A 21667-nucleotide genomic window follows, 5' to 3' on the forward strand; every position below is an offset into this window, starting at 1 on the left:
CCCTCATGCGTAAGACGAGGCTGCGGAGCTATGATTCGCTACCGACCATCTTAGCTCCAGAACTAACCCGTCATCATCCAGTTGGCAAAGGCTGAGCATGGATCCTTTCAGGATTTTCCATTAATGTAGCTGAGCCTTGGTTCAAACGGATGTGTCGGCTTATGCGCCATCAATTGTGCGCTGTCGTCATGACTTTAACTACCTGTATTAATAAAAACTCCACACTACAGTTATAACGTCGACGGTAAAGGTTAAAAAGAATTAGATCCCCGCTGTTGAATGCATGCTTTCGTAGTTCTCTTATTTATACCATTGTTACCTGAAATGGCCATTCATCGTATTCTGGCTCTTTTGAGCCTTTGGTTGGGCCTCGCTGCAGCTATCCCTTCATCCCACATCTACAAAAGAGCTGTGTCTTCTCAACCCCTGCCACCGAGTGAAGATCCGTGGTATTCTGCTCCCGACGGTTACGAAGATGAAGAACCCGGCACTGTGCTTCGTCTCCGCCCTGCACCTGGAAACCTGACCGCCATCGTCGGCAACAGCTCTGCCATCTACAACGTTCTTTACCGTACAACCGACAGCCAGTACAAACCCACTTGGGCTGTCACAACACTCTATGCTCCCAAGCTAGGAGCGAACAGCACTGCTGCTCGTGTGTTCAACCAGAGTGCTGTTATTTCGTACCAGGTACCTTACGACTCGGCTGATGTCGACGCTAGTCCCAGCTACACTGCCTATTCTTCTGGTGGCACTGACTTGTTCAATCTTGCTTTGGGTCTGGGCGTCTTTCTCAACGTGCCTGACTACGAAGGCCCCTTGGCTTCCTTCACAGCTGGTGTCATCTCTGGACACGCAACTCTTGATTCCATACGCGCCGTTCTTTCTCTAGGCCTTGGTCTCAACACTACCTCCTCTCGTGTTGCGCTTTGGGGATACTCTGGAGGCGCATTGGCCAGCGAATGGGCTTCTGAGCTTGCAGTGCAATACGCACCAGACCTGCAGGAAACTGTTGTTGGCGCTGCTATTGGCGGTATCACACCCAACATCACTGCTGTGGTGGAGAGCATCTCCGGAAAAGACGCTGCAGGCTTAGCACCTAGTGGCATTCTTGGAATCACAAGCCAGTACCCCGAAGTGCAGAAGTATGTCATCTCGAAGCTCAAGACGGAGGGGCCTCAGAACAAGACTGGTTTCCTGGCTGTAGAGAACTTCACCGTTGAGGAAGCCGGTGCTGCATACGCTGGGGTCGACATCTTTGACTTCTTTGATTACGGCATGGATTTGTTCCGCGATCCCAAGGTCTTGAAGGTCATCAACCGCGATGGCATAATGGGTTATCACGGCGTCCCTCAATGGCCCATCTTTGCCTACCAAGCTGTCCATGATGAGATCAGCCCCATTGCCAACACGGACAAGTTGATTGAGCGATACTGCGCCGTTGGAGCCAATATCTTGTACCAGCGTAACTCCGTTGGAACACACGCTCAGGAATTTCTTCTTAGCGCTGCTCCTGCTATTCAGTGGCTGGCAACTGTTCTGACAGGTCAGTACGCAAGTGTGTATAAGACTGAGGGGTGTACTATTCAGAACGTAACAAGGAATAGTACTGCGATCCCTCTAAAGAAGAGGAATGTTCCCAACGGTGTGTTTAGCTTGTGGTAGTTAGTTATAGCTCAGCCACTGATGATTTGGGGTGGATTGAGGACTTTGGATGTCTAGCTTTCTAGACGTTTATAGGATGAAGCATCGATGATCATGTAATATGCTACATAATTTAATTGACTTGAATAAGATAGAGTAGTTTTTATAATATTTTAAGAATCACGTGGTGTTACCAAGACGTAGAGAAGGACAGGGACATACCTACTAGAAGAAGGGATTCAATGCGAATACAAGAGATGTAGCGTCATGGCCAAGTTGGAGAATATTAACCTCAAGACAGTCTTAATGATATGAACTTTCCTAGTAATCCTGTTCCTTATGCTTTCAGCGGCCAAACGAAATCCTGAAGCCATCACCTCCAGTAGTAGAAAACAACACCGACCGCAGCTGCAACGATGGGTCCAATGACCTTCAGCGCATCCATCATCATCTTCCGATTATTCCTCTTCACCATTGCACTATGATCAGCGCGATCATTTACTTTCGGAAACGGCACATCTGGAACGTCCTTTCCAAGGAACTCACATAGTGGTTCCCACCCATCTCCAAGATTGTAATCCAGCCGTCTTCCACTCTCCAAGGGCACAGCCTCGCGAACTTTGCGGTAATATTCCTCGTATGCATCTCTTGCTCTGAGTTCGACAGCTTCGAGTGAGTACTCGTTGGCACCAAAGAAACCTGCATGGATTTTCATCATGGCTTGTGGTGCACGAAAGCGCAGGATGTGCCATGCAACAAAGCGTTGAAAAGCGGTGGTGTTGTAGAGAGTCTGCAACAACTCCGATTTATACGATGGCCACCAACTCTCAAACTTCCTCTGGACAACGACGACTTTGGCGTCAGGATATGCTTTGATAAGTTCCGGCACAAAGGTGGACGCGACATCGGTAGCAACGTCGTACTGACCCCAAATACTCTGCCAGTCGTCTCTGTTGAATGGGGGCCGAGGTGTTGCACATCCATCTGGTCTCTTGTAGGTATATTCTGGGAGCTCAGCTAGGTGAGGCCATGTCGCTTCAGCTGCCTGCTCGAGACTTGACCAAGGGACTGCCCAGACGTTGTCGAGAGCATGATGGGCGTTGTAGCCTAGAATACGGTATGCCTCTGTCATAGACTTGGTGGCTGTGCGGTATAGACCCGCGTGAATGATTTTGAGGCCATCGTCGCCGGTGCTGGATGGTGTGGTATTCGGTTGTTGTGTCGATGCCATTGTCTTGATTGTCGATGATGATTTTGCAGGACAGTCTGGTGAACAGATGACTTTGGGATCTGGCGGTACTTATCTATACCTGCTACGCCCTACAGCCTGACATAAGCACTGTAAGCACTATAACAAGATGATAACCCACTAATTCTGGATTGGTCGTAATTGTGAGACGGAAGTGTCAGCATAAAAATGGCGTAGTCACGTTTCACACACTCTGGGATCAAGGAAAACAACATCTGAAGTTGACAACAATAATGCTGGGTTTAGCCTTTCTATTAAGTGACATGAAAACCCACAATTATGTTCTACGGCATAACAATATGTGATTACCTTGGGCTCCGGTCTCAATAGCATAGAGTGACTTTTATCTCGTTCTCGACCGGCAGTTCATCACGTCGTGTAACTCCGGAATCATGGGAATACGAATGTCGCTGCTCCGATGCTGCCCAAAACATCAAAGACTCGAGGTCGCCCGTGCTCTCAACCTGGCACCATACTTCAACAGCATGATGGGTGCAGCTATTGCTAGAGTCAATTCGACGAAAGCCAAAGCACTATTTCCCCATCCATACCCCAGCGCAGAGTACATCTGGGGTGTAAAAAGCGGGAACAGAAAAGCTGCCAAACTGCGTGGAAACTGCTGTGCTGCGATGGCACTGGAGGTATGATCTGGATACGAATCCATAAGATATGCCTGCAACGGCATCCCCGCGAGTTGCATACCGAACATTGTGATACACATGGCCACGTCAACCCAAGCCCAGTGAACTCGGTACTCAGCGCACCATCCGTAGACAACGAACCCGATTGGTGCCACAAAAGCAAACATGAGCATCAAGGGGACTCTATGCTCTGGAACATGCTGGCCTCCTGTGCGACGTTCCATTTTGCGAAACCAATAGTCCATAAGCGGTGCACCAAGTTGTGATCCGAGAAGTTCTCCAAGGGCGCACGCGATGTAATGTAAGCCACTGATTTCGACAGACTGCCCGTAATGCTGGGCCCAGAGCTCTGCAAAGCTAGACAGTACAATGTATAGAAGGCCATAGCTAAGGGCTGAGATAGCAGCTGCGACCTGGATGATTGGATGAAATACGAGTAGGCGCAGAGGGCGACTCATAGCTTGACCAAGAATCTTTGTCAACGACATCTCCTCTTGAGTGCGCTCCGCATATGTGTAGTATGGCTCGCCAGTTTCTTTGCGTAACCTCTGAGCTCGTTGCTTTAGAATTGCCGGTGCATACGTCTCTTGGAAAGTAGTGAATGAAAGAGCGGCCATGGCTACTTGGAACAAAGAGGTTGACCAGAACATCCATCTCCATGTGACTCTGTAGGTCATGAATCCTCCAATGATGGGACCTTTTTGAAGAATCAGTGATTTGCCGCTACAAAGACAGGAGTAGTGATATTTACCGACTGCAGCACCCACTAGAGGAATAACCATGTACCAACCAAGTGACTTCCCACGCTGGTCTGGGCGCCAGATATCACCCAAAACGCCTCCTCCAAGGGCGTAGACAGCACTCGCTCCAAACCCAGCAAGGAATCTCGCACCGATCAGCAACTCTTTGGTGTTTGCAAAGCCGCATGCGACGTTCCATATAAGAAACCAGATGTTAGAGACGTGTAGGATGGTCTTGCGCCCATAAACTTCGGACAAGGGCCCGATGACAAGAGGCCCGAAGGCAGTTGCCAAGAGGTAGATACTCAATGCCATCACTGACTGTGTCGGTGTCATGTCCAGGTCCTTCGCGATGATGGACAGTGCAGGAGCCATGACTGTTGATACAAGGATGCGGTTAAACCCAGTTACTGAAAGGACATTCGTGACAGCCCATTTGCGTCGCTCTGGCCAATTCTTGGGGTTGTCGCTGTCGAGATCATTGAAGGCGACTAGATATGGGTCTGGATGAGTCGCTCTGATGACAGCGAGCTCAGTATCGAACACGGGCTCGAGAGGGTTCTGCTTTACGTCGACCATTTTGTTGCAGACTGATTGATAAGATCATCTAGAAAATAGTCAGATCTCCAGTCTGCCATACCGTATATATACTCGCAGATAACAGGCAGCAACCGGAGACCGTCGCTTCTGCGGTCAAGTAGCGCGGAGTTATCGGTCACGATATGTGGCTGCTTATCAGATCAAATCTAACTTATCAGATCGGCAAACTAGAATGGCAGGTAAATCATGCTGGGCGCGTAAGCTGACGAATGGGATGGCCCTTGTATGATGCACGAATGACTCACTGATCAATCAGGTTTAAGACGAAGGATCGGGTAAGTCAAAAGGACCCGAACTATCCGAGCCAAGACCGTATTGTACGCATGAGACAGTGAATTTCACCGCTTTGTTGTATCTCAATATACAGCGATCGAGCTTTACTAGATCGAAAGCATGATAGACTGCGAAGATTGATGTCCGGATCGGCATTGGTCGAGAGGGGAAATAATCGTAATTAATGTTATTGCACTAGCAAAGACGAGAGCTTGTAGTAAAATCCAACGCCTATTATAGCAGGCTCACAACTTGGCTCGAGGAACACTGGCGAGCTCTTGACTATCGCTACTCCTCCAAACAGCTGCTGCCTTCGGCTTGCTGCCTTTCCACTGCCACTTTCGTTGATCCTGTCTCTCATCAACAAGCAACTTATGCACAAACTGCCCGAAGATAGGCATCATCTTGAATCCGTGTCCACTATCTCCACTCAAAACTACCAGGGTACCGTTCGTATCAGGGACGTAGTCGATGATGAAGTCAGAGTCATCCGTATCCGCGAACCAGCAAAGATGCTGGTCGATCAAGGGTCGGTCTGCAAGCTGGGGAAACACCTCTCTCAGAAGTTGGCGGATATGCGTCTCGTCTTCGAGGGGCATGAACTGTGAATCAGACAATTCGGGGAAAGGAACCGAAAGACCATCTTTGGTGAAGGAGTAGTTTGTAAAAGCACCTCCCATATGGCAGAACTTGAGTTTCTTGGTCTTCATATCAGGCTCAAAGAAGAATGCCAAATCTCGCACGTTTGTGACGGGGATTCCCTTGAGGTCGGCTGCTTCTTCGTCTGTAAGTTGGATGTGTGCGACACCCCAAGCCCGACCTGTCATTTGCTTGCCGACTCGAGGAAGGAGGTTGGCAGCATCAGCACCCAGAGCGACGATAGTCGTATCAGCGGTGTGAATGCTTCCTCCACGAGTCCGAGCACCGATACACTTTGTACCCTCGCGACTTGACGCATACAGTAAAGAGTCAACTTCACCGTCATTCTTGCCCAGATGGAACTTGACACCAAGTTTAACACACTGCTCATAAACAGCTCTCGAAGCATTAGCAGAGTGGCCATAACCTGCAAGCTTGTTGTGATAGCCTTTGAAGCCCGTGAGGGGACCTGTGAATTTGGGGACGAGCTTCTTAATCTCTTGGCTGCTGCCAACACGCGTGGTTTGGCCATTGAAAGCTGGATTCTTTTGGAGAGACTGAAAGTAGCTCTCTACTGCACCCTTTGTGTTTTGAGCAGCTTTGCCGGATGTCACGTTGAGGAAACCTGTTTGGTGGTAATGAGGTGCGTAAAGAGGATCTGATTGCCATTTGCGAATGGCGTCCTGCCGGGAATGTTAACCTCAGGTCTCCACATACAGAGTGAATAGGTTACATACCAGAGCCAGCTGGGTATAAAAGTCATCGGCATACTCGGCGCGGATGACCTTGTTGAGGTCGTAAGCTGCTGAGAACCGACTCGGCACATCCACGTCCTTTTCGAGTATTGTGATGTCCTTGTAACCCTGTTGCGCAAGCTCAAAGGCCGTGGCCAAGCCGAAGCAGCCGCCACCGAGAATGAGGATCGATTGGTGTGTTTGGTCTTTAGACATGGTGCTTGAGATGGCTGGGATAGTCCAGAGGTTTCAAGACGACAGTGATGAAGATGAAGAGAAGAACAGAATAATGGAATAGAGGCGAGGCCGTGTTAAAAATACCTGCATGCTGACTCTCAGGTTGCTTTGGCTGGTTGGAGATAATAGCCACCTCGGATCCCGATCCGATATCGCGATACCAGATGATACGATGGCCATTTTCTGGTTGGACAAGATGGAAAAGGTTCATAGAGTCTCTCCATAAGGACCGCAGAATCAGTTAGCGTAGCCGATGGAAGCTTTCAGTGGCTGTGGACATGAACAACCTCCACCAATTCCGTACTGTTCCCCGCTTCGTCGGTCTCTACCCCGGATTTGGCCATGATCAGGTGGACAATTCTTGGGAAACACAAAAGCTGCAGACCCAATTAAGGCGGTGAATATTATTGAGGCCGGGCGGTCATGACAGGAGGATATACTTTGAACATGGGGCACGTGTAAAGTGAGTAATTTCGCGAAAAGAAGACCTCTTCAACAACGGTCCCGGTGCCGATAACCGGACATAGCAACTGCCGTTGCCAACGGATGCCGTCCCGAACAGTGTATGAACCGGCGCCACACATCGGACCATATGGCGATATCGTACCATTTATCTCTCTTTATAGATAAATTATTTTAATAATATATTTACTATGTAATTTATAGTAAGGACTAGATTGAACAGAGGGAATGTAAACTTCTTCTATGTAGCTCGACTATATGCTACAGGATCGTGAAACATTTAGCCGTAGCGCAGCGCAAGTGACTAAACAAATATTAGAACAAGAGCGTTTTTCATTCGCCTAGACTTCGCCACCCGTTCTACAGATAGATAATCCCAAGTCCAATGTGATGCTATGGGATCTCATGAGAAACAGATGTGATGGCACTCTTTACATGTAGCTTAATTGTCCACGATATATAAGCACCTAGTAGCAAGGGTCGGATTAGGCCGCTCATCTCTAATAACAAATAAGACGCCTCCTCTACGACCCACTGTACGACCTGATAGGCATTCAGGCCAGACATGCGACGAGGGCCACCGGTCAAATTACCCTCGAGATACCAAAACTTATCCTTGGCATGTAAATCTTGTCGCCAGCGCAAAACAAGGTGTGATGGCTCGTAACCTACCTGCGGCGCTTATGTAAAACATTGTTAAGTCCGTCAATACAGAAACAAGAGGGAAGACGTTGGTTTATATCAAGAGTCGGATCAAGGATGGGCGTCTTCTCATGCAGCCCGGTGGCAGGGTATACACGTGGTCGCCGGTATGAGTTCCCGTATCTATCAGATCTCCCCGTCCGTCTTTCCATGTATTGTAGTTATAAACCATATCAAGATCTATGTCTTGTAACTGACACCTACCCTACTCTTCGAGTTCAGCAGATTGCGCAAGCCTCTATATATAGCCCAGAAGGTCATGGGTCGGCACTACTGTCCCGGGACCCGGTTACTCATCCGTCCGCGAGACTAGTCCCAATCCAGACACATCTCAGAGATTCGTTATAACAGGAAGCAATGTCGTTATCCCATCAACCCACTTCTATCGTTTCGTAGATAGAAGAATCGCATCCCATTATTGCGTAACTGCTAGCTTCCAATCTTATTGAGTGGAACAAGGGAGGTGTTCCTTGATTGAGACAATTATGTGTCCAGAACGTGAAGAACCCATGTAATGAATATGAGTGAACTGTTCCTTCAGCTTCATTCGTTGAAAAGAGCTGTAGGGGATCTTGGGTAATAGTTCAAGGCTATTGATTCTAGTTGTTTAGCGAGCTTACACTTGCAGCTGCAGAGACCTAACCCGTTGGCAATCCAACCACATCAACTCTGGAGCAAGTCCAGAGCAGTTTATACATATCTCATTACTCGATACAACAGATATGAACTTGCTGAGACTGTTTCCCATAATGGTGTGGTAGTATCAAAATCTCGGCGTTTCATTATTCGCCACCAACCATGTTATCTCTCAAGTACAACTCCCAGCCGCATATGGATACCCAATGTGGATTAACTCTACGATACTGTTACAATGCCATAGCGGAGGCGTTTCCAAAAGAGCTACAACCGTCGGTAATAACGAGTCGAACCTTGGAAAAAGCAGAGAAAATAACTCATCTAGACTGTTGGTTGACTTATATCAAGATGAGCTAAAATGGTATCATTCATACTGTGGTCGCTACATACTTCTGATATATATCCCAGTATTCCATTACATCCCCTTCTCCCACAAAACTAGAGAGTCCCAGTCAAGCTGTCTCCCAACCAAACATCGCGTTCATAGTATTTCCCGTTCGAATGGGCTTCTCCAACATTTTCGGGAGTCAGAAGACGGCCCCCGACTTATCAGCTGATCCTGAAGCAAGCGACTCCGAACGCTCTGTCATTCACGATGGCGACCTTGCATACACACGAGTCAAAGGTGGCAATGGCTCCAAACCTTCATACCAAGAAGCCGTCGGTGCCCCTGTTGAGGCGAAATCCCCCCTCGGATACAATGTTGGATGGCTTACGGTTATCTTCCTCAATGTCAACATGATGGTTGGAACGGGTATCTTTTCTACACGTACGTACTTACCTTCTTTTTGCTGTCTTCCCCAAGGTCTTTTATCAAAGTACTTTTCTTGATGGTAATAGGGAGTCGTTCACTTACACAGCATTTTAGCCGCCAGTATCCTCAATCGTGCGGGCTCTGTTGGCCTGGCACTTATCATTTGGGTCATCGGATTTATCATGGCTGCTTCAGGTTTCAGTGTCTATCTAGAACTTGCCAGTTATTTCCCCAACCGCAGTGGCTCGGAGGTTGTCTACCTTGAACAGGCCTACCCTCGACCCAAGCATTTCTTCCCTGTTACCTTTGCTGTTCAGTCAGTCATTCTATCCTTCAGTAGCAGTAACGCCGTCGGTAAGTTCTATTTTTATCTTTTTACTTCTCATATCTGATCCATGACAGTTCTCTCAAAGTACCTTTGGCGAATGACTGGCGAGACTCCAACCGAGTGGCAGATGCGCGGTGTTGCTATAGCGGCTTATACCCTGGCTGTCATCTTTGTTATCGCTCACAACAAATATTCCTTGTGGCTGGTTAACTTTATCGGTGCTCTCAAGATACTCACCCTTATCTTGTAAGTTCCTTCACCTGTAATGTGTACTTCACATCTGACATTCTCTGTAGCATCAGTATTGCCGGTCTCGTTGTTCTTGGTGGCAACATCGACAGTATTCCCGATCCAGGCCATAACTTTAGAAATGCTTTTGAAGGTGCCACCCCTAATGGAAATGACCTTGCCAGTGCCTTGGTCAGTATAGTGTTCTCTTACGCCGGATACTATAACGCCTTCAACGTCGTCAACGAAATCCAAAACCCAATTCCCACTCTCAAACGAAACGGCACCGTCTCTCTTACAGTCGTTGCTGTTTTGTACATGCTATGCAATATTGCCTACTTTGCCGTCGTACCAAAAGAGGAATTCGCCGAAGCAAGTGAGACTGCCGCCTCTATCTTCTTCTCGAAACTCTTTGGAGGTAGTGAGGCAGCTGCTAATGTACTCAACTTCCTTGTTTTGCTGAGTGCTTTTGGCAATCTTCTCGCTGTCTTGGTTGGTTCCGCACGGATGCTTCGCGAGATTGGACGGCAGGGTGTTCTACCCTTTACCAATTTTTGGGTCTCTACTAAACCCTTTGGAACACCGCTTGGTCCTTATTTCCTCAAGTGGGTATTGACCTTTATCATGATTGTCGCACCCCCCGCTGGTGATGCATTTACATTTGGTATGGCCAACCTTATTCGTCCTTGTATCATCCCTAATACTTAGTAGTTGTCAGTTTGGGAACATACCCCGACGCCATGTTCCGGTTTGCTATGGCCGTTGGTGTTTATGTGCTTCGCCGAAGACGGACCAAGGCAGGCATTGGACGATCCGACTTCAAGGCCTGGCATCCCGCTGTTTTATTTTACACTCTTATCCAGCTTTTTGTTCTTGTCATGCCATGGTACCCTCCAAAGGGTGGCCCGTATGCTGGTGATGTCAGCTTCTGGTATGCCACATACTGTGTTGTTGGAATTGCAATGTAAGTAGTGCTTGTTCCATTATTAGCCGTCCACATATACTAACCTCAGTCCAGTGTTCTTGTGTGTGCAATTTACTATGCCTTCTGGATGTATCTATGGCCCAGGTGGAAAGGTTACAGTATTCGCACCGAAATCACCGAGGTCGATGACAACGGAGCCAACAGTCATCGTTTGGTCCGAGTTCCCAATGCCGATCTTGTCCAATGGGATGAAGAGCACGATGAGGCTGGGAACCTTCGACAGAGGCCAATCCTGGTTACCTCTTCTGAAGCCTCACTTAAAAGTTAAGCGATGCAGTTTGTGGATGGAATTCAATCTCGTTGATAAGCCTGTCGTCAAATTTGAAGCCATAGAGTCTGTCCAATTGAATTACAGTCTTTTACTTCACAAGAATAATCTTCTGGGTCTTCGTCTAGACTCTATTTGATATATTTCTGCTTAAGTTCTCAATATGGAATCACAAAGTTGAGCTAACTATGATGACAATATGATTGTTGTATATATATGCATTACATTATCTTGGCTGTTTTTTTTTTGTTTTGCTTTTCAATTCCGGAGCTGGCCGTCCATGATTATTTCAACTGGTCACTGCGTCCCAAAGATGCGGTCAAACATTGTTGTATGATGGAGGTATGTGCGTGTAATCATGCTTTACCAGACTCCAGTTATACGTTGTGGCACAAAATAAATCGTCTTAGTCAATGTAAACATACTTACATGTACATACGATTAATATTTGCGGTTAGGTAATTGCCGAAAGTGTTTAGTGATATGTCTTAGCCGGCAATAAATCCTGAACGTTCTTGCTATCTGTGGTTTTCAACGCATATGAAACACCATACAAAATCTAACTTTTCCAGCCTTAGTCTGGCGGAATGTCTTTCAGCTGTCAACTACTCCAATGTTTATCACATAGTTGACGGAATAGGAGGGCTTCCATATTCATTGTAGTGGGTTGAGTGCAAAGGGTTGACTATTTTTGAAGGACACCGTGGTCCCGGGTTGTCGGTGCACAAATAAAAATTGAACAAATAGGTACATATTTACGGATGGAAGTGGTCATAAACTGTCGGTGTGTAGCTATAAGCAATACCTTGTTGAAATCTTGCAAGGTTGTCTAAGATTTCCATAAAATATACTATGCAGATCTGCATTTCTTCTGGAGACACGTTGAGTTCTAGACTAAGCTGGGGTTCCTTGGTCCTTACACGAGCTAAGTGCTGGAGTCCCAGCCAGGCCCATCAGACCATCTCGTATTCTCTGATCAGATGGTAAGTAACAATTCGGCTACATCGGCACTTATATAAAGATCGACATGAAGACGAATACATCTAAAGACTATATCCATAAGACTTTGGGATTTTAAACATACAACTTCCACACACTTTCAACAATTAACATCAACTAAACCAACTATCTATTACTCGTCGTGTTACTACTACACTATCAATATGCATTTCGCCACCCTTTTCACCACCATTGTCGCCGCTGGCATGGCTTCTGCCGCCGAAGTGACAGAATATAACGCTGTTGCACTTCGCCAGGGCAACAAGGAAATCGACCACGCTGCCCTACAAGCTTCCAACGGTCACTTTGCCCTCAAGCTTAAGAACCAGGGCGCCGCTTGTGACCGAGGCCTCACCGAAAACAAAGTCACATTCAACATCAACAAATCTGGGGAACTCAACCTCTACATCTTTGGCAGGAACCCTCAGGTGGCCTACGTCGACCGCTCAGGCATGGGCCAGGGCGTCCTCGGTTACGCCACGTTCGGAGACAAGGGCCTCAACTTTCCCAAGAACGCCGAGACAAAGGGCTGGAAGGTTGCTAAGAACGGAGACCTCACTTTCGGCGGCAAGGGCTTCATTGCGTGCCCCAACAGCAAGAAGGCTGGCGGCTCCTACAGTATCTGGGCTGATGTTGGAAACAAGAACCCTGGTGGCAACCAGAACTGTCAGGCTATTACTGTCCGTGCTACTGAGAACAAGAACCCTGTTGCCTGTGTCTACTCTGCTTAAGTCTGTATAACGGGGTAATTCTCATGTATAGACTACTTGTCTTCCTGTATATAGAACCTTGACTTTAAGATATTATTTTATTCTCTTGTTTACAGGTATATATATTTCTAGTGATTCTATAGACAGCTAGGCGTTAAAGAGAGTGAAGTTGCTATAGTGTATATAGCTTGATAACAGCTTCCGTCATGCCAAGGGTTTTATATATAATACAGTTATATCAAAAACCGAACCCAACTATTTTCTCTATTCCCTCTAAGCAGTCACAATCCCATACCTCAAAAGTCCCATACAAGCACCGAGAAGAATTGCCAGAGGCACCGGAACCTTGAAGTACCGCGCTCCCACAAAAGAAGTCGCTGTGACAACAACCCACCATGGATCATCGGCCAGACCCTTCCCCGCTTCGAAGCCCTCATCGATATACCCAACTTGCCAGATTCTATACACAGCTGCATATATAAGTCCTACAGCGCCTGCATTTACACCTCGTAGGGCAGACTTGACCCACGGTTTGCTTCTCAGAACCTCCCAGATGCCCATCGTGCCGTGAACGAGAACCATTCCTGGAACGAAGATGCCAAGGTATGCTATCAGCGCACCCACAATGGCAGGATAACCTCCTTGAACAGCTGTAAGACCACCGAGAAATACGGCAAAGTTAAAGTTTGGTCCGGGAAAAGCTTGCGCGATGGCGAGGCCGATTAGAAAGTCGCGAGGGCTGACCCATCCTTCGGCCACCACGTATTCTCGAAGAAGTGGAATTACCACGGGACCACCGCCAAAGATAATTGTACCAGCAAGGTAGAGATTGGCAAAGAGCTTGTATAGAAGAGGAGCATGAGACAGGGTGCCTCGAAGGGAAACGATGACGACGAAAGTGATGAGAAATGCGACGATGATCGCTGCTCCAGACTTCCATGAGAAGCCAAGGCGATATTCCTGCGGAACGACGCGGGTTTCAGGTTCTCTTTCATCGACTGTGTCATTCTCGCGGAGGTTTATACCATCGTCGTTGCCAGTTCCATTCTCAGCGCCCTGGACATTCTCCGTTTCAGCAACCCTTCCTCTCCTGGCCCGGAGGTAGATATTTCTGATACCTCGTGCAGGACGGTGAAGCCACTTGTAGTCGTAAATTATTGTACCACAGCCGCCTGCAACGATCAGCGCAGGGAAATACCACAGCGCGTTGTACAACATTCCGGCCATGGCAGTCAGAGAAAGAACAAGTCTGGTTGTTTGATCCGTGATGGCTTTGTGGGAAAGCTCAACGGCTGCCAGAGCAATGATTCCAACAGTTGCGGCGTTCAAACCGGAGAGGAGAGCGTATACTGCACGAGGGAGAGTGTCGCCAATATTGGACACACCAACTGAGAGTCCAAACATGCCGAAGCAACCAGGCACACTGTTGAGGTCAATTGTTAGACTTGATGGCTTACAGTTAGTTGTTGAGTATACCTACCTCCAGATCAAAAATGCCAGGACAGCTTGCAAAAACCCACCGTGGATGAGATTAATGCAATACAACATCTTGGTGCTTCCAGGACCAGAGAGAGCTTGCGAGACGCTGAAGAGCTCTTGATACTGAACGATATTAGCAATGGCTATGTCGACTTTTCAACGAGTGCTTACTATTTGCTCGTCTATCCATTTTAACCTGTTGACGAATTTGTCATGAAACTTGTGGTCGTTAGTTCTGCTAGTTGAGTAGATGAAGAGAAGAAAATGATTTAGCTAACAATTTTAAAGTGAACAGGTGGTCCGCCAAATGAAGTGAAGCCAAGATGCCAATTGACTTTGAGAGTCTGCAGACTATCATCTGCAGCTCTGCGCATAGCGTGCTCCCACCCTCCGATTGCCATAGCGCGTACGTCTGTCCAGTATCGAGGTCTTGATGAGAAAATGAAGGATTGAGAAGAGTTGATTGACAGGAACTTCCTTTTATTAAGCATCATTTTTGACTGCGCACGCCATTTCGTCTATTCCTTTTTGGTCGCTTGGCCAAAAGGATAATTGACCAATCATGATGAGGGGATGTCAGGTACAGCACGGAATAATAGCAGTACGGTAGAACAATTACTAGCGGAGATATTATCCCTGAAGGTCAATCTGAACGGTAAAGATGATCTGTACGTAAATCGCCAAGTAGATAGTTTGGTAGCCAATGTCGAGCGAGGCACTAACCTGACACGTGCGAAACTGACAGGTACCTATGCAATCCCGACCGCGTTTCCTCACGTTTCACTATCCGCGGTGTTGGAAACCAGACAGATAAATTACAGCTTCGATGCGGCGTGACTCACCCCAACCCCTGTTGATCTGCCATGTTGTTGTATCCCGAGGCCAAGGACGATCAATGCGACGACAAAGACATGGGGAAAAGGGAAGACTCAGTGCATACCCCACAACGTGCAGCTCATGTCACCAGAACCAGTATCAAACAATTTATACAGCCTGGCTGTTAGTAGCCCTTATTATCTCATCAGTGAAATTATATCTTACACAGAGCTATTTGCATATTGCAAGACTGGACTTGAATAGATGTCTGAAAGAAAATAATTGCTGAGCTCAAACTATGTTTCGTAAGATAAGAAGTAGAATACAACACAAAAGACTGTAATCAGTACTAGTCACGTTCAAACTCGACCACCCATTAGTTTGCCGCAACGAGAACCTCAGGTTCGCCGTTAGTATAGCTGACACAAAGCTGGCCGTTACCGTCAGACTTGACAGTTCCTTGGCCTAGCACTCTGTCCCAGGTCTTGTTGTTCTTGCCAGTATTGAAGCAGTACTGTCCAGAATATCCCTTTCCTCGGTTCAGAGTCACAACGATCAGATCGCTGTCAGCACGGCTCCAGATAAGCGCGCTGTCATTGGACTTGAGGAACTTCTGGTCGTTTCCTGCGAGACCACCAACAGCGGAGCGGGCCTTTCCGAGCTTGGAGATAGTCTGGTAAAGGTCTGAGTCTGTCTTGAAGTTGCTACGCCAGAGATCCTCGCGGTTCGCGGGGTCATTGCCTCCAGCGTAACCCTGCTCGGTGCCATAGTACACAATGGGAATACCACGAGAGAGGATAACATAGGCAAGGGCGTTCTTGAGGAGGGCCTGGTCATTCTTCTGGCTCAACCATCGAGGATTATCGTGGTTGTCGATGAAGGTTCCTGTGTAACGACTTAGTTAATGTAATTGTAGCTCATCTTCATAATTACTTACCCAGGACAGTTGGGTCATCAAACTTTTGGCTGATCTCGTTGTACATATCAACCACTGCGGATGGGTCACCCTTCTGTTGGTAGAAGCGGTTCATGGGGTAGTAGATGGCGTAGTTCAATAGACCAGGCATGACCTTTGAGTACCCGGCAAGGTAATCAGGGTTTCCATCCCAGACTTCACCGATAGAGAAGACTCCAGCGGCCTTCTGGAAATCCGGCCAGAAGCCCTTTTCGACGTGCTTGACGGTGTCAATACGGATACCATCGAAGCTGTATTCGGAGACGAGCCATGAGATCCAGTCGTTGAGAACTTTCTTGACTGTTGCGCTACCAGTGTTGAGATCGGGGAGGCCGGCGATCTCACACTGCTCGATGCTGTTCTGGTTGTTGTAGTCGATTGCGCAGGAAGAGTGGTAGGAACTTTGTTGGTTCAGAGGTTCAGGTCTGTGATTTTGGATGCCTGGACCCATGTGGTTTGCTACCACGTCGGCCATGACGTACATGTTCTGGGGCGGTCAGTAAATTCCCTCAGAGATAAAGGTTGAAGTGTAGGTGGGATCATATCTCCGTACCTTGCTGTGAGCAGTGCTGACCAGACTCTTCAGATCGGCTTTGGTTCCATACTTGGCATTAACCTCGTATAGATCCTTGGCCCAATATCCGTGGTATCCGCCATCCGTGTCTGTCACAAAAATTAGACATGGTCCAAACAGATATACGACCAAGATACTTACTATCAACAACAGGAGTGATCCAGATGGCGTCGAATCCCATGCCCTTGATGTAGTCAAGCTTAGCCTCAAGACCCTTAAAGGTTCCACCGCAATAATTTCCGAGGTTGCCGCAGGCATTGCCGCCGCTATCACTACCGCTACGCGCAACACGATCTGTTAGAGCAAAGTAGATGTTTCGCGACTTCCAGGCGTTTGCGTCTGCTGCGCTGGCGAATGGGCTGATGGAAGCCACCAGGGCGGCAAGTTGAAGAAGCTTCATGGTCAACAGAAGAGATGAAGAGATGATGTGTGAATGAAAGTGTGAGATTGACGGATGATGATTTTGTGACTAGAAAACGGCGGGACAAAGCTCTTTTTATGTCGGGTTGTGATCTGTCTCTGTCCAAGACAATACTATCTGGAACGTTTCGAGTACGCTGCGAAGGATTTGATTGCAGTGTCGAGCATTGTTCAGAGGATGAGGGTGAAGGATTCAGACTAGTTCTACAACTCGGACACCCACTGATGGAAAGCCCCGATTCGCATGATCGATGCCCTGTTTTGCGGGGTCATTTTCATTGAAAGTCTGGGGCACGAGCGTACCACGTTTCAGTGGGTGATCACGAACAGGGATCAGCCAGATGACCTCAGCCCACTCAATGCTGCTCTGCTGCATCGGCCCGAAACACATCTGGTCTAGTATCACTTGTCAGCGGAGTTTCCGCACGAGCGTGTTTCCTTTTCATCTCGGTTCACGATCAGATCGTGGAGCGTACAATGCCTAGGAAATACCATGGAATTGAGACTGGAGCCATTGTTTCACTGACTCTCTGGTCCTACAACCTACCTTTTCGGGCGACGGAGGTCTTGAACAATAAAGTCTAATCCGGGACCGAACGGGCAACTCCTTACACAATCCCATAGTTAGTATGCTTAGATTTGACACTATTCGCAGGTACCCAGAATGAATAGGCAGAATGTAGTCACTTTTGAATTCGGGCCGCCCCCGCACGTGTGAGTGGACTGCTGTCGCATTTGGGACGCGATATATTGCATAGCGTTTCGATCGGTAATACAACGCCTTTGACTGTTATATGTGTAATGAAGTTTCTTTAGGTCATGCCTTCTGTCAAATTTGACAATATCCTGATGTTGTTCGGTCCTATTATCTTGACATCTGCAAGCCAAGATTAAATCTCCGTGGTGGAAGATTCTTTTAGGAAGCTGCCATCTTATTCAGTCTAGCCTTACATCGACTGCGAGGCTCGAATTGGTGTGGAAAAATGACAACCCTCGACCACGATGGCCTCATGAGTTGGCATCATCGCCGGCGAAGGGCCGAGCAATACTCTAACCAAGGTTCCAAGTCATATTAACAATCTATGAGGCCAAGTGCCGTGGAATTCCGTATAGTGTTCACGGACTTATAAGCTCTATCGGGCCATGATCGACCATTGCCGAGGCAATAGGTCAGTCAAGTCAGTCAAGGCGCCGAATATACGAGACATGTGAATTACATGATAACAACTACGTATCCAATTCAACTCCTTGACGACTGTGTGAAAATCACGATTTAACATTCACGGATTGAGATAGCAGTCATAAGTGAAGGATGTATTAGCTGCCCTATAGAAGCCCACCGACTAGCAAGGCTAAGGACAGCTGTCTAGACCAGCGTAAACTGCTAATAAGTAAACGTCTCTTCGTCGGTATGTAGCCAATCGTTTCGATACATCCCCGCATCAATACAGATCCCAATTCGCCGAAAGGTATTTGGTCTTTTATCAACTTTCTGTAGCAAGAACCTCAACGTCTCAGCTTCTCCACCAAGGGGCCACGCAGGGCTTCCATGGCCTCCTGTAGGTTTTGGTACTCTTGGAAAGTGCAGTGTATCAAATGTATAAATGTCTGGGCCATCTCCTATATCGTGGTCCAGATAGACCCTTGGCTGGAACATTTCCGGAGTAAAAAGGCTTTTCCAATCCTTAGATGTGAATCATTGAGGTGCTGGTTTTTATAAAGGGTTCTCCTGAAAGTAATGGACAAGCCCGCGGCTTCAGTGTTGATTGAAACAAAGTTAACACCTAAAGAAGTTTGGATGTTGCCCCTTCCGGCTCGGCTCGTCAATTCGAATGAGATCTCCCCAGTAGCAGCCAGCCAAGTCCAAGATGGTATATCAGGAGGATCTACTGGGGCAGGAACACAGTTCTTAGTGTTCCAGCAAAGACTGTGAAACAGCTTATCCCTATCCCAGATCCCACATATAGGTTTGCACCCATCAGCTCTCGCCAGGCTTTTAGAAATAGCGTCGAAAGCGGACAGTCTATCACTAGTTCTTGTGGAACTTCGCCGCGTGAACTCTTCAACCTGATGTTTCCATAACCAATATGCTTTCACCTCACCATCCTTGCAGGACCCAGACTCTCTAGTTCTGGCACTTCTGATTGCTCATCATCCTGCACAATGCATAGTACTCTGGTATTTAATTTCTTTCCAGACCATGTAGGAACGCAACAAACGGACAAAACACCATAGCTGAGAGAAGGTGCTTGGTTTGTATTAACATCAAAGTGGCGTGTTCCCATCCAACACTATCGGCAACAAAGAACAATGAATATAATTTTTAGCGTTCCTTCAATTCAATTGAACAATAGTCTTATTGTTTAAATGCTTAATTCATTCTGAAAATGGAGGGTGTTCTTCTTATTGATACCATGCTCAAGCACTGGTTATGTCTGACGAGCATGATACTTGTTCGTGCTTAAACACGTCGATGGAAGGTGAACATGATGCATGATAAAGATTCAAAGGCATGTTCTTAGGTAGTCCTCCACTATATATTCCTCACATCATAGCGGTAAGTTCAATAAATCCACTTCTCTTCCTATCACCAAACACTAGAGCCAGAAAGTACACGCGACCAAGTACACTACCAACATTGACGCAGCAAGCTTTCTTTCTAAGCACGCTATTCAAACTCTCGACGAAATGCCTCCTCCTATCCTCTCTTCTCCTTGGAGACAGGCGGTCTCTGCAGCAAAGACAATCGCCTCAAGTGTAAACTCTTTCATTGCTCGCGATACTAACACAATAGAGATCCAAGTCGAAGACCAAGCCGGGGCTCAACTCTTTGTGGTATTGAGCCTCATTGGGTGTGATAGGTGCCCTCTTTGGAGCTTTTGCATCTATAATCCCAACAACCATACCTGGAAGACATACGAATCTTGGAAGGGATGCGACCAAGGTAAGGCGTATCTCATTGTTTCGAGCATGTATCCAGGAATCGCTCATGCGGAAGCCAAGTACTTCAAAATCGCAAGCATCTCTCTCAGTTCTCTGAATGCAGTCAAGTACAGTGTTCTCACTGCCCATGTGCCGCATACTGCCAGAAAGGGGGACTGCAGTCAGCAGTATGTGAGGAATGTCGTCCGCAACTTGGTCAAGGCGCGCTTTCTGAAAATGCGCCAGGCCAAAGAAGTCTTTAACAAGATTGACAATTGCTTTGGTGGCGATGAGCTGCCACCTCATGTTGGCCAGAAACCCTGCGTCAACTAAGACAAAAGAGGTGTGTAAGCTTACACAGGCTTGTCTGAAACAAAGGCAGTTCCCATTGGAACCATGTCTTTCCTTTTGTAAACAAATTGAAGTGTCAACGATGGTCTGCGTCGTGCGCACTGGCACTTCTCTGGTGTCTAGCAGATCCCCTTGTAGAGAATACATGATGAGTCAATAAATAAATGTTCATACCATAGTTCTACTTCTTTGTGATATCACCCAATCTTGATACAGCCTCCACTGGCACTAATAACGGACCCTGTGATCCATCTTCCGTCATGTCCACAGAGCATTCCTACAACATCCGCGACATCATCGGGTTGTCCAAATTGAGGCATACTCTGTAAAGGGAAGAACTCGTCCTGAAATCTCTTAACCGCCTCCGGTCCACAATCCATGACAGCATCCGTCTGCGTCAAGCCAGCTGTAACAGCATTGGCCGTCGTACCGGACATGAAGGAATATCTCTCGTCCTTTCCACCAAACGCTTGGGACCAAGTTCTGCATAATGATTCGCCGGCAGATTTGCCAGCAGCGTACATGAGTTGGTCAGCCCATGGAAGACGCGATCGAATGGAAGATATGTAGATGATGCGGCTGTTGGGCTGAAAGTATTTCCTTCGCACAAGCTCTTCAACTATCGAAACTGGTGTTTGGATGTTTCCCATAAGGCTTCGTTGTATCTCATCAGTGCCCATGCTGCCTATAGTACCAGGCATTGGGTCACCGGCGGAGTTAACGAAGATGTCCACCCGACCGTTGAAGTCGTCTTTGAGTGCATCCGCAATGGTTTTTGCGCATTGATCCGAGAAGACATCGGAAATGATTCCTCTTATCTTTTGACTATCTGGTCGATCTCGTGATGATGCCTTGTAAACGCTCTGTGTAATCTCTTCGTTGAGACCAGTTGATAAAGATTTGACACTCTCATCGTTGGTACATGTTCCAAGAATAGAACATCCTCGAGATGCGAGGTTGAAAGCAATGGCGCGGCCGATGCCTCGAGATGCGCCACTAATGACAGCCACCTTTCCTGAGAGATCTAGTTCTCGAAGAGGTGACATCTTGCTTGCTGGATACGTGTTGTAGCGATTGGGAAAAGATGATTTCTGGGAAACAATGCCAAGAACTGATGTTTGGAAGAGTCCTTGGTTGGAGTATCAACTGGCAGACTTGCAGGACTACCATGCTTTTATCTCATTCTTGTACTCTGTGAAAGTCACTGTGACTCACATTTTGCTGGTAGTGTAAGGCGGGGGATTCCTGCTCCCAGCCCATGGCACGCATTACCTTTCCCTATTGGATGGACTCTACTGTTTATACAGAAGATTGTACAGCA

The 21667-nt window shown here is 47.4% G+C and overlaps 10 protein-coding genes across 10 annotated transcripts; 4 read left to right on the top strand and 6 right to left on the bottom strand.

The window, feature by feature from the left end:
• Nucleotides 1–324: 324 nt before the first annotated feature.
• On the top strand, nucleotides 325–1665 carry FSST1_007808 (secretory lipase-domain-containing protein; the record flags this gene model as incomplete). The annotated part of the gene is made up of 1 exon (XM_083224629.1): nucleotides 325–1665. The coding sequence occupies one exon, from the start codon at nucleotides 325–327 to the stop codon at nucleotides 1663–1665; it is 1341 nt and encodes a 446-aa protein (XP_083083769.1).
• A 352-nt stretch (nucleotides 1666–2017) lies between these two features.
• FSST1_007809 (sulfotransferase family protein) lies at nucleotides 2018–2875 on the bottom strand (the record flags this gene model as incomplete). The annotated part of the gene is made up of 1 exon (XM_083224630.1): nucleotides 2018–2875. The coding sequence occupies one exon, from the start codon at nucleotides 2873–2875 to the stop codon at nucleotides 2018–2020; it is 858 nt and encodes a 285-aa protein (XP_083083770.1).
• Nucleotides 2876–3326: 451 nt separating this feature from the next.
• Nucleotides 3327–4853, bottom strand: FSST1_007810 (MFS transporter; the record flags this gene model as incomplete). Its single annotated transcript, XM_083224631.1, has 2 exons — nucleotides 3327–4231; nucleotides 4286–4853. 2 exons carry the CDS (start codon nucleotides 4851–4853, stop codon nucleotides 3327–3329), a joined length of 1473 nt encoding a protein of 490 aa, XP_083083771.1.
• Nucleotides 4854–5392: 539 nt separating this feature from the next.
• On the bottom strand, nucleotides 5393–6736 carry FSST1_007811 (NAD(P)/FAD-dependent oxidoreductase; the record flags this gene model as incomplete). Its single annotated transcript, XM_083224632.1, has 2 exons — nucleotides 5393–6469; nucleotides 6524–6736. 2 exons carry the CDS (start codon nucleotides 6734–6736, stop codon nucleotides 5393–5395), a joined length of 1290 nt encoding a protein of 429 aa, XP_083083772.1.
• A 2322-nt stretch (nucleotides 6737–9058) lies between these two features.
• Nucleotides 9059–11120, top strand: FSST1_007812 (amino acid permease-domain-containing protein; the record flags this gene model as incomplete). Its single annotated transcript, XM_083224633.1, has 6 exons — nucleotides 9059–9326; nucleotides 9426–9665; nucleotides 9714–9885; nucleotides 9936–10531; nucleotides 10579–10831; nucleotides 10886–11120. The coding sequence occupies 6 exons, from the start codon at nucleotides 9059–9061 to the stop codon at nucleotides 11118–11120; spliced, it is 1764 nt and encodes a 587-aa protein (XP_083083773.1).
• A 1163-nt stretch (nucleotides 11121–12283) lies between these two features.
• Nucleotides 12284–12850, top strand: FSST1_007813 (uncharacterized protein; the record flags this gene model as incomplete). Its single annotated transcript, XM_083224635.1, has 1 exon — nucleotides 12284–12850. One exon carries the CDS (start codon nucleotides 12284–12286, stop codon nucleotides 12848–12850), a length of 567 nt encoding a protein of 188 aa, XP_083083774.1.
• A 252-nt stretch (nucleotides 12851–13102) lies between these two features.
• FSST1_007814 (chromate transporter-domain-containing protein) lies at nucleotides 13103–14709 on the bottom strand (the record flags this gene model as incomplete). Its single annotated transcript, XM_083224636.1, has 4 exons — nucleotides 13103–14252; nucleotides 14310–14431; nucleotides 14480–14527; nucleotides 14587–14709. 4 exons carry the CDS (start codon nucleotides 14707–14709, stop codon nucleotides 13103–13105), a joined length of 1443 nt encoding a protein of 480 aa, XP_083083775.1.
• A 791-nt stretch (nucleotides 14710–15500) lies between these two features.
• Nucleotides 15501–17053, bottom strand: FSST1_007815 (glycoside hydrolase superfamily; the record flags this gene model as incomplete). The annotated part of the gene is made up of 4 exons (XM_083224637.1): nucleotides 15501–16009; nucleotides 16062–16566; nucleotides 16633–16742; nucleotides 16795–17053. The coding sequence occupies 4 exons, from the start codon at nucleotides 17051–17053 to the stop codon at nucleotides 15501–15503; spliced, it is 1383 nt and encodes a 460-aa protein (XP_083083776.1).
• A 2708-nt stretch (nucleotides 17054–19761) lies between these two features.
• On the top strand, nucleotides 19762–20328 carry FSST1_007816 (uncharacterized protein; the record flags this gene model as incomplete). Its single annotated transcript, XM_083224638.1, has 1 exon — nucleotides 19762–20328. The coding sequence occupies one exon, from the start codon at nucleotides 19762–19764 to the stop codon at nucleotides 20326–20328; it is 567 nt and encodes a 188-aa protein (XP_083083777.1).
• Nucleotides 20329–20543: 215 nt separating this feature from the next.
• Nucleotides 20544–21392, bottom strand: FSST1_007817 (SDR family NAD(P)-dependent oxidoreductase; the record flags this gene model as incomplete). Its single annotated transcript, XM_083224639.1, has 1 exon — nucleotides 20544–21392. The coding sequence occupies one exon, from the start codon at nucleotides 21390–21392 to the stop codon at nucleotides 20544–20546; it is 849 nt and encodes a 282-aa protein (XP_083083778.1).
• Nucleotides 21393–21667: the final 275 nt, after the last annotated feature.

Source organism: Fusarium sambucinum, chromosome II (genome assembly GCF_050947815.1).
Source record: "Fusarium sambucinum isolate potato_lamoka chromosome II, whole genome shotgun sequence".
Taxonomy (NCBI): Eukaryota; Fungi; Ascomycota; class Sordariomycetes; order Hypocreales; family Nectriaceae; genus Fusarium; species Fusarium sambucinum.